Genomic DNA, 12,858 nt, shown 5'->3' on the forward strand with positions numbered 1-12,858 from the left:
GCCCATTATTCTTGCTTTCTCATCCTCGGCGGCGCTCGTTGCTAGGCCTCCTCACCGCCTACAGCTTCATCCGCCACCCGGAGGTCGCCGTCGAGGCAGGACGCCTCGCTGACCAGGTTCGTCCTCCTCAACACTCTTGCACACGCTGCATGTCGAGGGTGACGACGCGGAGCCGTGGAGGCCTAGCAGCGAGTGCCGCCGAGGCCGTTTCGCCGGTGAACCGTAGAATCTTCTCGGATGGTCGTTGGATGCTGCTATCCCTGCCTTGCAGGCTTGCGGAGCTACGCTACTTGCCTTAGCTTTGGTGTAATGGCGTTCTCGATTTCAGTTTGTTCAGAAACAGGTGGACAGGGCAGAGAAAAAACACACGCCAAATTGAGAGTGCAGTACAGTTAATTGCAAGAATGTTAGAGGATTCGGTTCCAGCGGGCAGCCGCCCTGCATCAGCGAGTAAGCTCAGAACCTTCCTCCCTCCTCGCATCTCTCTTCGACCAGCCTGCTGATGATCGCTTCATAGTACGCATATGCTTAGTTGTGTGCGCGCGCGCATCATGATTTGTTGAACACTAATATGGGTCTCCATAGTAGTACGAAAGTTCAAAGTTGCTTCCCTCCGGTCTTCACAAATAGTCACCGGGACAATACTTTAATTAATCATAATAAATTATAATATCAAATGCATTCAAAATATAGCAACAAAATTACTATTGTCAAACTGCAATTTGAGATGAAACTAATCACACCATTCTTGAAGCCACCAACTCAATGTCATTACATAAACCGGTAGTGGTAGATGAAATGAACAGTCATTTTTTGCCACCAGTCTCCTTCTGTCACTCCGCTAACCCACCCACAAGTTGTAATCATTTTTATTAAATCTGAACCATCTGTGTATCATCGAAAAGCTCTCTCTCAAATTCCGCAGCAACGCGCGGGGATTCACCTAGTTTAGATATATATCATGTCCACGTGCATAGCAAAATCGGTGTATCTAGAAAAGCAACGATTGATAGGACAGAGGGAGTATAAGCCTGGAAAGTATACAACTGTACATTGTGCGCATATAGCACCTCTAAGTTATATGCAACACTATAGTATTACGCTAGAAACATAATTAAAGTTACCATAATGCTAAATTCTATAGCTTAGGTGTAGCATATAATCTACACCCAGCAATCAATGCAAATTACCGACCGAGCTAACCAGAAATTACTGAATCGAGTTACCCAATTACTGAATCATGTTCAGTAAAATGATGTGCAATAATGGCATGCAGCGGTTATTACTGAAAATTTATTCAGTAATTAGTTGAATGTAGATAAGGTGTAGAACAACACGTGGGAGTGAAGGTATTCTCTTTTAATCTTTTTCATTATTTTATTGAATAATGGAACCACGGCGTAACTATTTTTCCTAACTTGCATAAACCCTAAACTCAACACCATGAATAATACACGCACACTCTACACCTACAAGCACTTAAGAAACTGAGGATCTTGATATTGATAAAATCACTGCATCCCACTTGTTGGACGCATGGTTATGTTTTATATGGCTTTCTATATTCCAAGAATCACATTTTATTTTATCTCCAATTTAGCTGTTTTCTAAGGATGACTAAGGTGTATTTTTTTTTGGTTATGGGTGTGTATGCTTACAGATTATTAGCTTCCACAATACCACAACTACCTTATTATTATTTTTCTGATCGCCTGACTATTTTATGTGTTTTTTATATTTTGATAAAAATGTTTCCACCTAAAATTTTATAGAATCTCTTACTGTTCTTTACTTTCCTTTTTCTTGTATTAAAATTGCATAATATATAGTACATATCAAAATTCTACACAAATTCTAAGTCGTACATTAACGTGCTTCCTCTAGCTTCAAAATTCGTAAAAATAGCTAGCATTGTCCATTTGTTTACAAATCAATCACGAGAAGAAAAAAGAACTTGTCAAAAATGCCCGGTTCCCTTAACGCGTTACAAGTTGGTCAAGCCACTAACATCTGTTTGGTTTGCATCATGGGGCGCTCTGACGACGGACCATCCGATCTAAAAACCGAGCCTCCGTGCTGTTTGGTTTTAATTCAAAAGAGATAACGTCATCCGGCATCAATCGGTTCCACTTATTAGCCGTCCTAGGTGATTTCCCCGCGTGTTGCTGCGGGATTAAAAGAATAGTTTCTAATGAATTCTCAATCAATAATAATTTATAAAAATCAAATCGAACACATAGAAAAATATAACTCGATTAGATAACTCTATAAACAAAGTGGCAAGAATAATAAAATGGAACTCGATTAGATATCGAGAGGGGCTATAAGACTTGTTGGAGGCTAATAACTGAAATAAAATTGATGACGTTTGAGTGGTGTGATTAATATTGAGTGGTGCGATTGATGTTTTTTCTAATAACTGAAGTGAAATCATTTGAGGGAGAGGAAGCGCAAGACCGTTGATATTCCAGAACAGATGGTCAGGATGTAGTTTGTATCTAAAATTGAACGGCTGAAACAAAAAAGGTGACGTGGCTCAATGTGGTTTCAGAGCAATAACAATCAATGACCGTGAGTGGGGATCATTTTTATAAGAGATATAGATTAAGGATGGGTCCTTTTGCAGGACAAACTAATTCGTGGAAAATTTAGCAGGTCATAAACCTACGCTCAAGATTACAGAATCTAGCATGTGAAGCATACTGCCATCATCACAAGCTGACCTTCAAGCAAACCAAAAACTGATGCACTTGATGTGTCACACCCGGTTTTAAGAATAAAACAGAATGCATAACTATATGTATGTCCGGATCAAGTATCATACATATAGTGACATTATAAGTGAATAATCAGTAACAGTATCACAAAAAAGAGAAAAAAATAACAACTAAAAGACTATCAGAGTTATACAGCTTATCCTGGAAACGAGGGCTTCAAACTTCACAAGCAATCGACTGGGGGCTGCGTACGCCTAGAACTCAGCAACATCTTCAATAGACTTCACCACAACTTTCTCCTTCTGAGCAGCAGTAAGCAAGGGTGAGTACACTTATGGTTGATACTCAGCAAGGTCACAAGAAATAACCAAAAAATAATTTAAATCCATCTTTAAGTTAATTAATCATGTGAGGGTCCAAGCTGCTCTTGACCGTGAGCACGGCTGATATATCAGTTTTACACTCTGCAGAGGTTGTACACTTTCACCACAATTCGCGTAAAAGTTCCGAAGAACTTTGAACCCAACCACGCATGTGCTGATCAGGCACAATATCACACTTCCGAGATATGATTGCATAGGAACGCTACGAGATTTTTCCACAGAATCACTATATGTATGCGCTGGTCCCTTGCTTTCTGCAGTACCTCAGAAGACGAAGCTTCTTTCACCCGCTCCATCAATTCTTGATAACCCAAAAATTCACCAATCAAATGTCCCAGACACGACATATAGATCATCTAATTACTTAGCCAAGACCAGAGCCATATGGTATTGTGGTTGCACTGTTTTCTTGGGTAGTTCTCTATGTTCCCATTAAATCAAGTATTCTCATAAATAAGCATAGATAGAAGGATGGTTAGGGTCACTTGCCTTTCTCCAATGAAAAGCTACTCTTACTGCTCTTCAGCTTTTGCTCACTTGGAATTCTTGATCCTCCAATCTTCAAACGGCGATCTTTCTACTCGATGCAAACATTGGGCAACATACAAAGCAAACAAAAAGTACAACTAAGAACAATACACAAAACAAAAGAAAATCTTTAAAAGAGCGCACTAAAGGATAAGGCTCGCTGCTACGGTTACGACAGCACAAGAAACGCAGAAAACAGAACTAAAACGGCGATTCTATAGACTAAATGGTACTTCAGGGATCTAGTCGCGATTAACCAAAGGATTAAGGACTAACAGAAAAGATTTGTAAGACACAAAAATGTGTACTCACAAAGGATAACAAAGTGATAAGGCTACTGCACAAATTGCAAGGATCGCGTGAGTGCGAGAATTGATGAAAACGGGGCTAAAACAGAGAAGTTATGGCTAAAACATGGTTCTAGGGGCTTATTTGTAAGAATTTTGAAAGAACAGGGGCTCTGGGTAAAGAAACCGAGGGACTAAAACATAATTAAACACTAAACTTGGGGGCTAGCATGCAAAACTCCAGCTCCTGGATGGCGGGTTCTATTCTAGAAAAGTATAGGGATCAAAACATAAAATAATGGGCTGTTTTGTAATTATTTTTGAACTGGAATGTACCGCGGGTTGATTTCCTGAAAACCGAGGGGCTCTTTTGCAAAAGCACCTAGGGTTGACCAGTATGGGGCTGTTGACATGGGTAAGATCTAATTTGGACCGTCCGATATAGATCGAATGGCCAGGCGGAGGGGGAGGGGGCGCACTGCGCCGGCGGCGGGGTTTGCGGCGGCGAGCTCGCCGGACTTGCCGAAATCAGCGGACCGGGACTGGGATTGAGGTGCAGCTTGGCCTGGGAGAGAGCTGGGGCAACGGCGAACTCATCTAGGGGATCGGGACGAGGCGCAGAGGACCGGATAGGGGTGCGCAGCAGCGAGTGTAACACCCATGTGTTAATCAAGGTGCTAATCACGTGTTAACTCGCTCATTACAGGCTTAAGAAGGTCATTAGAGTTAATCGAGTTTGCGTGGTAAATATGGAATTAGCCGTGTTCGACCACATTTTTCTCCCTAATTTGAGCTCCAAATTAACTTTCGCCCAAAATAAAAGTTGTAGATCTTCTCTTCCTCTACAACTTCTATTTTGGCCAAATTTCAAGTTGCTACATAAAAATTTGAGTTTTTGGACAGTCAAATCGAGTCAAAATTCGGTCAAACTGGTTCATTGTTCCTCCCTGTGGCTCTACTGTGCTCGGCGCCCATACCGCGACCGACCGCCGGCAACGCCACACGTCGCCCGTCGTGGCGAACCTCGGCGTCCGCACGCGCTCGTTCTTATCCTTCCCCGATGCCTCGTTCCCCATTCCTCCTTCTCTTTCCTTCTTCTTGCTTCAGCTCGGGTCGAGCTCGTCGAGCAGAGCCGCCATGGTCGCCTTGCACCGGCCGTAGCTCGCCGCGCCGCCTCGTTTCGCTGCGCCCCAAGCTGCGCAACCTCGCCCAGCACCCGCTCCGCCCCTCCACGAGCTCGATTAAGCCGTCTCGCGGCCAAATCGAGCCCGCCATCGCCGGCCGCCATTGACGTCCTCGCCGAAGCTCCGCCCTCGCTGTCGATCTCCTATATCCGGCCACCCTCCGCCCAAATCGAGCCCGCGATGAGCTCGGACGCGATGCCCTCATCCTCCCCAACCCCTTTCCCTTCATGTTCTTGCGCTACCGGCGCCAGAACGCTGCCGCGCCACCATCGGCCCACCCTGCTCCTGCCGCCGCACGCCGCGAGCAGTGCCCGCGCGGCACAGGGCCGCGCCACCGCGCGCGACGGCACCGCCCGACCGCGCTGGTGCTCGCCCCGCCCCACACCGCCGCCGCCTGGCCCTGCGCTGGCCGAAGTGGCCGCGCCGCCGCGCGCCGCCGCCGCCCCTGCCCCGCACGTGCCCTTGGGCTGCCCCCACGCACGCCTTGCTCGGCCGCCGGGCGCCCCGCTCCTCCGGCCCGCCCTGGCCGCGGTCGGCCATGCCGCGCCGCCGGCGGGGGAGAGCCGCGCCGCCGCGAGCCTGCCGGGCCGCGCCAGCCATTGCGCGGGCAAAACAGGGGAGGGGGCTGGGAGCTGGGCCTCTCACTAACCAGTGGGGCCCAGCTGTCAGCCCCTATTTAGGTTTTATTTTGTTTCCAAAATCATTTATTTTTGGCTGAAATTTCATAAATGCATCACAAATTACAGAAAAATGCTAAAAATACAAAATAAATTTTATTAGTTTTCTTAAATCAAGATCTTCAAAGGAAAAATACTCATGCATGTGAAATGTCAGTTTTACCCCTGCTAAAATTTTGGGTTGTGTTTATGCTAGTTTATTTAATATCTGTGGCTTGGTGGCTCTAAAAATTATGAAATTTGTGTAGTAGATTAATCCTGGCATGTGTAACTCACTGTAAAAGTTTCAAATCTAGAGTCTATGTGCTTTTGGGTAGACCTTGTTGTGTTCGGTTTGTTTTGTTGGGATTAAAAATAATACTTGTATATATCAATAAATGTTGGTAAATTGTTTCTGCACTCCTTATTAGTAGTTATTCATGCCAGATAAGTTGTGCTGTTAGATCCTTGCTGCATGTTATGTTTTTGTGTTTATTTAGTTTTTAGCTTTTGTCTTCCTTTATTTTGCCGTTGGTAAGAAATGCTTTTTGCCTCTTTCCGTTTTATGTATATGCTTAACGTTCTTAAAGCGAGTTTAGTAGTGTTGTTGGAAGGAAACACTTCAGGCTAAAATAAGTGGAACTCTGAACCGCACATCAGTCCTCAAATCATTCAGTTATTACTTTCATTGTGGTGGCTACTCAATAGATGCATGTCAGCTCTGTCGGTTCTTTCAATTGCATTGCATCGCGCAACCTCCAATCATGAGCACTTATACATTTCTTCATCGCACGGTTATCCTAACGCATGCATGGCATCTTTTTCATATGTGTAGACGCCGCGAACGGAACTATCTACGAGTTGGTCGCTGAGCCGATCCAGGAGCCGCAAGCAGAAGAGCAGCAGGAGGAAGCCGTTGAGCACGCGTTAGAAGAAGTTGCTAACCCCGCTGACCTGCAAGGTAAGCCTCGGAGCATAACCCAAATTTCAGTATTCAATGTTTATATAAGTATTTGTGCATTTACGTTCTAGAAGTTGTATGGAACCCTAGTATGCACGTTCTCCCTAGGTACCCGTGAGTCTATACTAGTCTTCAGGTGTCGTTAGAAATGCTTTGCTAAGTAGAATCTCGGTAGAGGTCGAGTGATTCCTGTCACTCGCGAGATTTAAGGTCTTGTTTCTGATGGCAAGTGGTTTGGAAAGGAATCAATAAGCAAAGAGAAATGAAGACCGGGCGGAGATGAGCTGGTTCTGGATAAGAAATGGAGGGAGGTAGCCTCCGCCTGTGTCATTTGAGGACCGTACCGTTGTTGGCATTGCTGATCGAGGATTGAACAGTGCTAACCACATGCCGGAAGTAGGAGGTAGTCGAAACCGGTAAGCTAATTACCTGATTTGCAACGATACTTTGAATCACGACCCGCTATTCTGGTAGTGGAATGATGACGGGTGTTGGATGGTATGTCGCCTCCGGGTTCTCCGAGAGTTCGCCGTGAGGGACCCTTTACCCGGGTTTTGGCAGGCGTGATTCAGACATCGGGGTGATGATAGAAACAGTTGACGTGTGTGACCCGACGGGGCTTACATATATTGTGTTGGTTGGATCCACCTTGCAAGATTAAATCGGATCGATTCACCGTGATTCGGAAATTTTCCTCGTTTCCCCGGAGCCTGGCTCGTGCGGTGAGAGTGTGAGCGAGCTGTTGCGCTGGGCGCTTTCATCTGCGCAACCAAACAACAACTCCATCTAGCTCAGCTGGTTGGAAACAACCAAACAAAAGGCTGCTGCACCTGGCAAGCCTGGCTGCTGGGGGCTGGATGCTCGGCACGAGCTAGGATGCAGGCGGAAGTGAACCAATCACGCCCTAAATGGATGACGAGATAGAGGTACAAATTGTTAATGCCATGACATGCAAGATTTTGAGGTGGAAAACAGAAAAGGAGTTAAAATAGGATTTGGACGCCTCATCCACAAATGTGAAGCGCAAGACTGAGAATTCTCAAAATTTTCCCCTCAATCTATTGAAAGGCTCCCAGATAGGAAAATAATTCCTGAGGAAAAACGTTTACAGCCCCTGAATTGGTTTGCACTTTTGGTTGCATGTTTCTATGTATAATTTGATTCTGTCACTTACATTTCCTATGTTTCTGGATATTGCTGAACTCTGTATCTGTGCACATTGCTTGTATTTACATGACCGCCAATCCGATCCCTGGAAATACCACTAGGAGCTTCAGCAACTATGGTCTTGGTGCCTTTTAAGGAAACTGCTGAACTCCTGTATGGTGCAGTAAATCGATAATGTACAAGTCTATCAAGAAAATTGTCGCACTGCACTGTTCTCAGCTTGATCTCTTGCTTTTTCAAGTCACAGACTACAAGGTCTCAAAATGCTTTCAACTGTCTACTTTATCCTCTTGAAAAGCTTTGTATATGAAATCTTTGAAGCGTCTGGAATACTGTTTTGGATCGACCGCTGAGATGGATGTTGAATCATACTGAAAAGATTTGTAAGCATGCTCTAGCCTTTTGCCAATATCATAGTCCTGAAGTATATCAATAATCCCGAAATACAATATAACATCACAGTACTCCCCAGTTGGCTCTCCAAAAATATCACCATCATTCTTTCGGGTTGTCAGTTCAGCCCTTGACAGCATGTTTGCCCCAAGTTTAATTTTCGACCACCTGCTCAGTCAAAGAAAATTAATCACCTTACTGTCAGAATGCATGAAGTGTGAATACCATCACATTAGAAGGCTCAAGAACTAATTAACTGAATGGTGACTTGAGTTCTGGTACCTTCTACAAAGTGACTAGATAAAAAAAGAATCAATAACTAGGATTTTAATATATTTAAGGATCATTACCTGTTTGGATCAGAACGAAAGTGATCCCTGTCCCATCTTGAAAGGCGAGGTGTAGCAAGTTTTTCACCATCAACGTCAACGGCACCTTCAATGAATGCACATAACCAAGTCAGGATTCGAGTTTTTAACCAACCTGCAGAAGCAGATATGTCTTCCTTACCTCTAAAATGTACACCCACCAATAGACTGTAATCCATAATCTTCTCCTGCTCAAGGAACTCACAGTCCTTATCCACTTGCCTGCTTCAAGATATTTAACATCTACATTAGCGCAATGGTAAAAGTAACAAGGTTACTGATCATTCTTAGGTCATAATGATATGAGAACCATGCATAAGATGTTCACACCTTTGAAACTCTTGGTACCATTGTTTCTGTAACCGAAAGATAAAGTTAAGATCAAGGTCCTTCAGAGTTGTATACTCATCAATCTCAGCAGGTGGCTTGTCAGTTATACGGCCAAGAGATGATCCTTTTAGATCAAATCGCCTATGGATAGTATGATCAGAGCAGAACAAATTTCCCATTATGACAAAACGAACCTGAGTAGTAAGTATGAAGGACACATGCAATCAGCCACAGATATGTTCTGTTCATAGATAAATGACAAGGATAATGCTTTGGTATGCAATTGTATGTTTTAGGTGTTGGTGTGAAATTGGTGTGTAAGTGTTTATCCACCTGGTGAAACCACTTGCTGTCAGTTTTTATCTTTGAAACTCTATTTTCTCTTTAGTGAATATTAGCTCCTGCCATCCATTTAAAAAAGACAAGGAAAAGAAACTAGGAAAAATGCTGAGGATGGGATGGACAATATATAATTTTCTAACCTTCTTCTGCTGTACTCCAGACTTTAGACAATGTAGACCAAAGAACGTTGTCACTAAGGTATCCTCAAATGCACGGACATGATTGTAGTAAGCTGGAAGCATCTTCAGAAGCATCTGTATGGTAATAGGTAATCCGTATATTGAGAACAAAACTTTTGCCAATCTAAGAAGCTTAGAAAGCGTTTGGAAAAAGACAGCAAAAGATATACCTTCACTTCAGCTTTCTTCATTGTCTTTATCATGTAGCGATCATCATTCGTCAAGTAAAAGAAGCTTCCACTCTTGCCAGGGGATGAAAGCTCCCGAAGGGCATCATCTCCACAGAGGGACAACATATAGTCAGCTGGGTCAACCTTGAACAGCTTACGAAGAGTCCTGATATTAAACATATGTGTGCTTTGATGAGCATAACACTATAAAATGATTAAGAACATATACTATGCATCTTTATTATGAGAGTGATGACCAACCGGAACACCTTTGGGCAGTAATCCTTCCATTTGAAATCACACGAATTGTGTGGAGGGGTATATTTTGAGCCTTCAGGAGGGAATTTTGTCCACACTTTCTCCTTTGGATCAAATGCTGATGATTTCAGGTCTAATATAGCTTGACCTTGTCTTCCTACTGCATGCCTATTCCATAATGTCATTCAGGAATAAGAAATTTATTTCTGTTGTCAGAAAGAAATATGACATTCTGAAGATAGGAACAAATTGAAAAGAATTAGGAATCTATGGCGCTTATGTATATGTAGCACATAACGTGATTAGTAGAGTAAAGTAGGTCCTGATATAAATACAATTTGATTCAGGTTTTAACTAATGATGACACTTCAGAAGGCAGTGCTTCGCTGATGAAAATACAACACCCAATCCCCTCTGCTTGCTCATCAAAATCCGGAACATGAAATGTTGTTCCAGTTTGAAGCCATTTTACTCTGCACTACAAGGCTTCAGATGCTTTTTGCATGATGGCAAAGTTTATGTGCTTCATTACTTTCTGAAAAGTAGATATAGGCTGTCACAAAGAGGCAGCATTGCCCAATGTAGATTTATTGAAGAGACCCAATGAGATACCTAATTGCAATTTCAAGCTTTTCGACTACTTCAGGTTCAGCTACAGGTCACACCAAAATAAATGAAGCAGATAATCACCACGGCCAAGATATGCACCTGATCCCGAGCTGCAGGTTGAGCATTAGCTCGTAGTTCTTGTGCCCCTTGGCAATGCTCGCCCCCTGCCGCTTCATCACCCGCAAAGGCGCGATGTTGGCCAGGTGCGGTGCTGGGGCCGGTGATGGCGGTGGCAGCCCCCTCCCTTCCCTGACACTCCGCCGCCTCCAGTCGTCCCCAACCCCAAGTTCACACTTGACATCTCCATCGGACCCCCAGAAGTGCACGAGGCTGCCTCCCGAGCCATTGCTCCGCCCGGAGGAGGAGCTCCCGCGCCCGCTGACCGACCGCATCAGCCATTTGAGCGATCTCAGAGACGTGAGCGCCGATTGGGCCTCGGTGCCGGAGCGCACGCACTCCGGCAGCTCCCGCGCGAAGACGTCCCTCGGGTCGCGCCCCCGTGGGGAGTCGCCCGCCGCCGCGGGGGACGGGTAGTACACGCCCTTCTGGTAGACGGCGCCGCCGGGCGCCTCGCGGCCCCAGAAGCCGACGTAGAGGCTGCCGTCGGCCCAGCGGAACGTGCCCTGCCCGCGCGGACGGCCGCCCTCCCAGCCGCCGTCGTAGCGGTTGCCATTGGCCCAGACGAGCGCGCCGCGGCCGTGGATGAGCCCCGCGCGCCAGCCGCCGCCGTACTCGGTGCCGTCGCGCCAGGCGTAGCGCCCGCAGCCGTCGGGGAGCCCCGCGCGCCACTCGCCGTCGTAGCGGTCGCCGTTGGCGTAGCGCTTCTCGCCGGCGCCGTGCTCGAGGTTCTTCGCCCAGGCGCCGCGGTAGGTGTCCCCCGCGGTGCCGACGTAGGTGCCGGCGCCGTGCATGAAGCCGTCGAGGAACTCGCCCTCGTAGGTGGCGCCGGACGGCCAGGAGAACTTGCCGCGGCCGGTGGCCTTTCCTCGCCACCACTCGCCCTCGTACATGCACCCGTCCGCCCAGAGGTACTTGCCGGCGCCGTGGGGCACGGCGCCGCGCCACTGGCCCGTGTAGATGTCGCCGTTGGGGAGCGACCGCTCCTGCGTCTGCGCGTCGCCTTCGTCGGCGGAGCCGCTGCAGGAGGGCGCCGCGTCGGCGTCGGGGTCCTCGCCACCCGCGGGCGGCGGCATCGGTGACACGCGGGTCGCGTGCCGGGCGCGCTCGCGCATTGGTCGGCCTGGGCCCGCCGGGTGGTGGTCGGGGGCTCTCTCTCTCTCTCCGGCCGCGGCGCGGCGTGGGGTCGCGCGGGGGTCCTAGCAGCGCCGGCGGCCGCGCGCCCGCGCGCGGCGCGGCGGCATTGTCGGTGGGGGAGAGATCGGGAGGCGGCCCACTTCCAGGGAGGAGGGAAAGGGCAAAAAAAAAAAAATTTGGGCAAAATTGGCTGGTGGACACCGTTAAAAGGTGTCTTTTGCTGTAGACCACTAAAAAATATGACTTTGCTGAGAGACATTACAATTCTATGTTAATTTGTCAGGGGACACTATAGCTCATACAATAATATTTTCTATCCAAATGGGTCACAAAACACTCATACAGGACAATTATATCCCTACCGCTGCTATGGCCGGCTCTCTCTCGCGCTCAACGCCGATGGTGGATTTGGATTGGAGCACCTCATTCTGCACTGTTCCGGCTCCATGGAGGCTTGGCTGCTAGTCATCAACTCGTTGCGCTTGCTGCCGTTGCTGGGTCGTGGTCGTGATCCGCTTAAGCTGTAGGTGCTCATCGCGGGATCTACAGCAGCTGCTTGCCTGCTTGTCCACCAGCAGCTCGGGCAACAACGCCGCAAGCCCGCAACGAGGACCAAGGGGACTAGCTAGGGGAGCACGGCTTGGCGCGACCATCAACGCCGGGGAGGCAACGACCAGGAGGTTGAGGATGTCTGCCTGCTCACAACCCTCCATGCGGTGCTCGCTCAAGCGGGCCGTGGTGGTCGATTCCAGCAGTATGGCTTGCTCCCGGAGGCCGCAGCGCTCGATTCCGACAGTGGGGCTTGCTCCTGGCGGCCGCGGCGCTCGATCCCGGCGGGGATTCCTCCAGGCGGCATCAGCGACGATGAGTTCGCAGCAGGGTTAACCGAACCGTCGGTAACCGGTCCGGTTTGACCGGTTACGGTAACCGATCCGGTCCGGTTCCGGTTTGGGCCGGTACCAAACCGGCCCAAATTCAAAATTTAAATTTGAATTTCAAAAAATGAAAAATTCCCAAAAAATTCCTAAAAATACTTCAAGGTGCAATGAATCTAATGGTGTCAAATTTTCTC

General features: G+C 47.3%; 2 protein-coding genes across 7 annotated transcripts; both read right to left on the reverse strand.

Annotated features, from left to right (window-relative positions):
* Positions 1 to 5,324: 5,324 nt before the first annotated feature.
* On the reverse strand, positions 5,325 to 5,699 carry LOC120648131. Its single transcript, XM_039924881.1, has one exon. The coding sequence runs from the start codon at positions 5,697 to 5,699 to the stop codon at positions 5,325 to 5,327; it is 375 nt and encodes a 124-aa protein (XP_039780815.1).
* Positions 5,700 to 7,752: 2,053 nt separating this feature from the next.
* Positions 7,753 to 11,954, reverse strand: LOC120652312 (phosphatidylinositol 4-phosphate 5-kinase 6-like). Of its 6 annotated transcripts, none has more exons than XM_039930092.1 (8): positions 10,632 to 11,949; positions 9,927 to 10,091; positions 9,666 to 9,831; positions 9,457 to 9,570; positions 8,975 to 9,168; positions 8,787 to 8,869; positions 8,627 to 8,711; positions 7,753 to 8,444 (listed from the first exon to the last, which is right to left on the reverse strand). In XM_039930092.1, the coding sequence occupies exons 1-8, from the start codon at positions 11,762 to 11,764 to the stop codon at positions 8,153 to 8,155; spliced, it is 2,232 nt and encodes a 743-aa protein (XP_039786026.1). In that variant the 5' UTR covers positions 11,765 to 11,949; the 3' UTR covers positions 7,753 to 8,152. The 6 variants fall into 6 exon arrangements, 3 of the variants coding, with proteins under 3 accessions (XP_039786026.1, XP_039786025.1, XP_039786027.1); XM_039930093.1 differs by having other exon boundaries at positions 7,776 to 8,444; positions 8,787 to 8,866; positions 10,632 to 11,948; XM_039930091.1 differs by having other exon boundaries at positions 8,627 to 8,866; positions 10,632 to 11,950.
* Between the last annotated feature and the right edge of the window lie 904 nt (positions 11,955 to 12,858).

This window comes from Panicum virgatum, chromosome 9K (assembly GCF_016808335.1).
Source record: "Panicum virgatum strain AP13 chromosome 9K, P.virgatum_v5, whole genome shotgun sequence".
NCBI lineage: Eukaryota > Viridiplantae > Streptophyta > Magnoliopsida > Poales > Poaceae > Panicum > Panicum virgatum.

Excerpts from the sequence above, each read along its gene's own strand:
- LOC120648131 (XM_039924881.1), bottom strand. The coding sequence starts at position 5,699 with ATGGCTGGCGCGGCCCGGCAGGCTCGCGGCGGCGCGGCTCTCCCCCGC.
- LOC120652312 (XM_039930091.1), bottom strand. The coding sequence starts at position 11,764 with ATGCGCGAGCGCGCCCGGCACGCGACCCGCGTGTCACCGATGCCGCCG. Across the intron at positions 9,571-9,665 it reads TGAAGAAAGCTGAAGTGAAG|ATGCTTCTGAAGATGCTTCC; the intron begins GTATATCTTTTG and ends ATTACCATACAG. Across the intron at positions 9,169-9,456 it reads CTGGAGTACAGCAGAAGAAG|GTTCGTTTTGTCATAATGGG; the intron begins GTTAGAAAATTA and ends CTTACTACTCAG.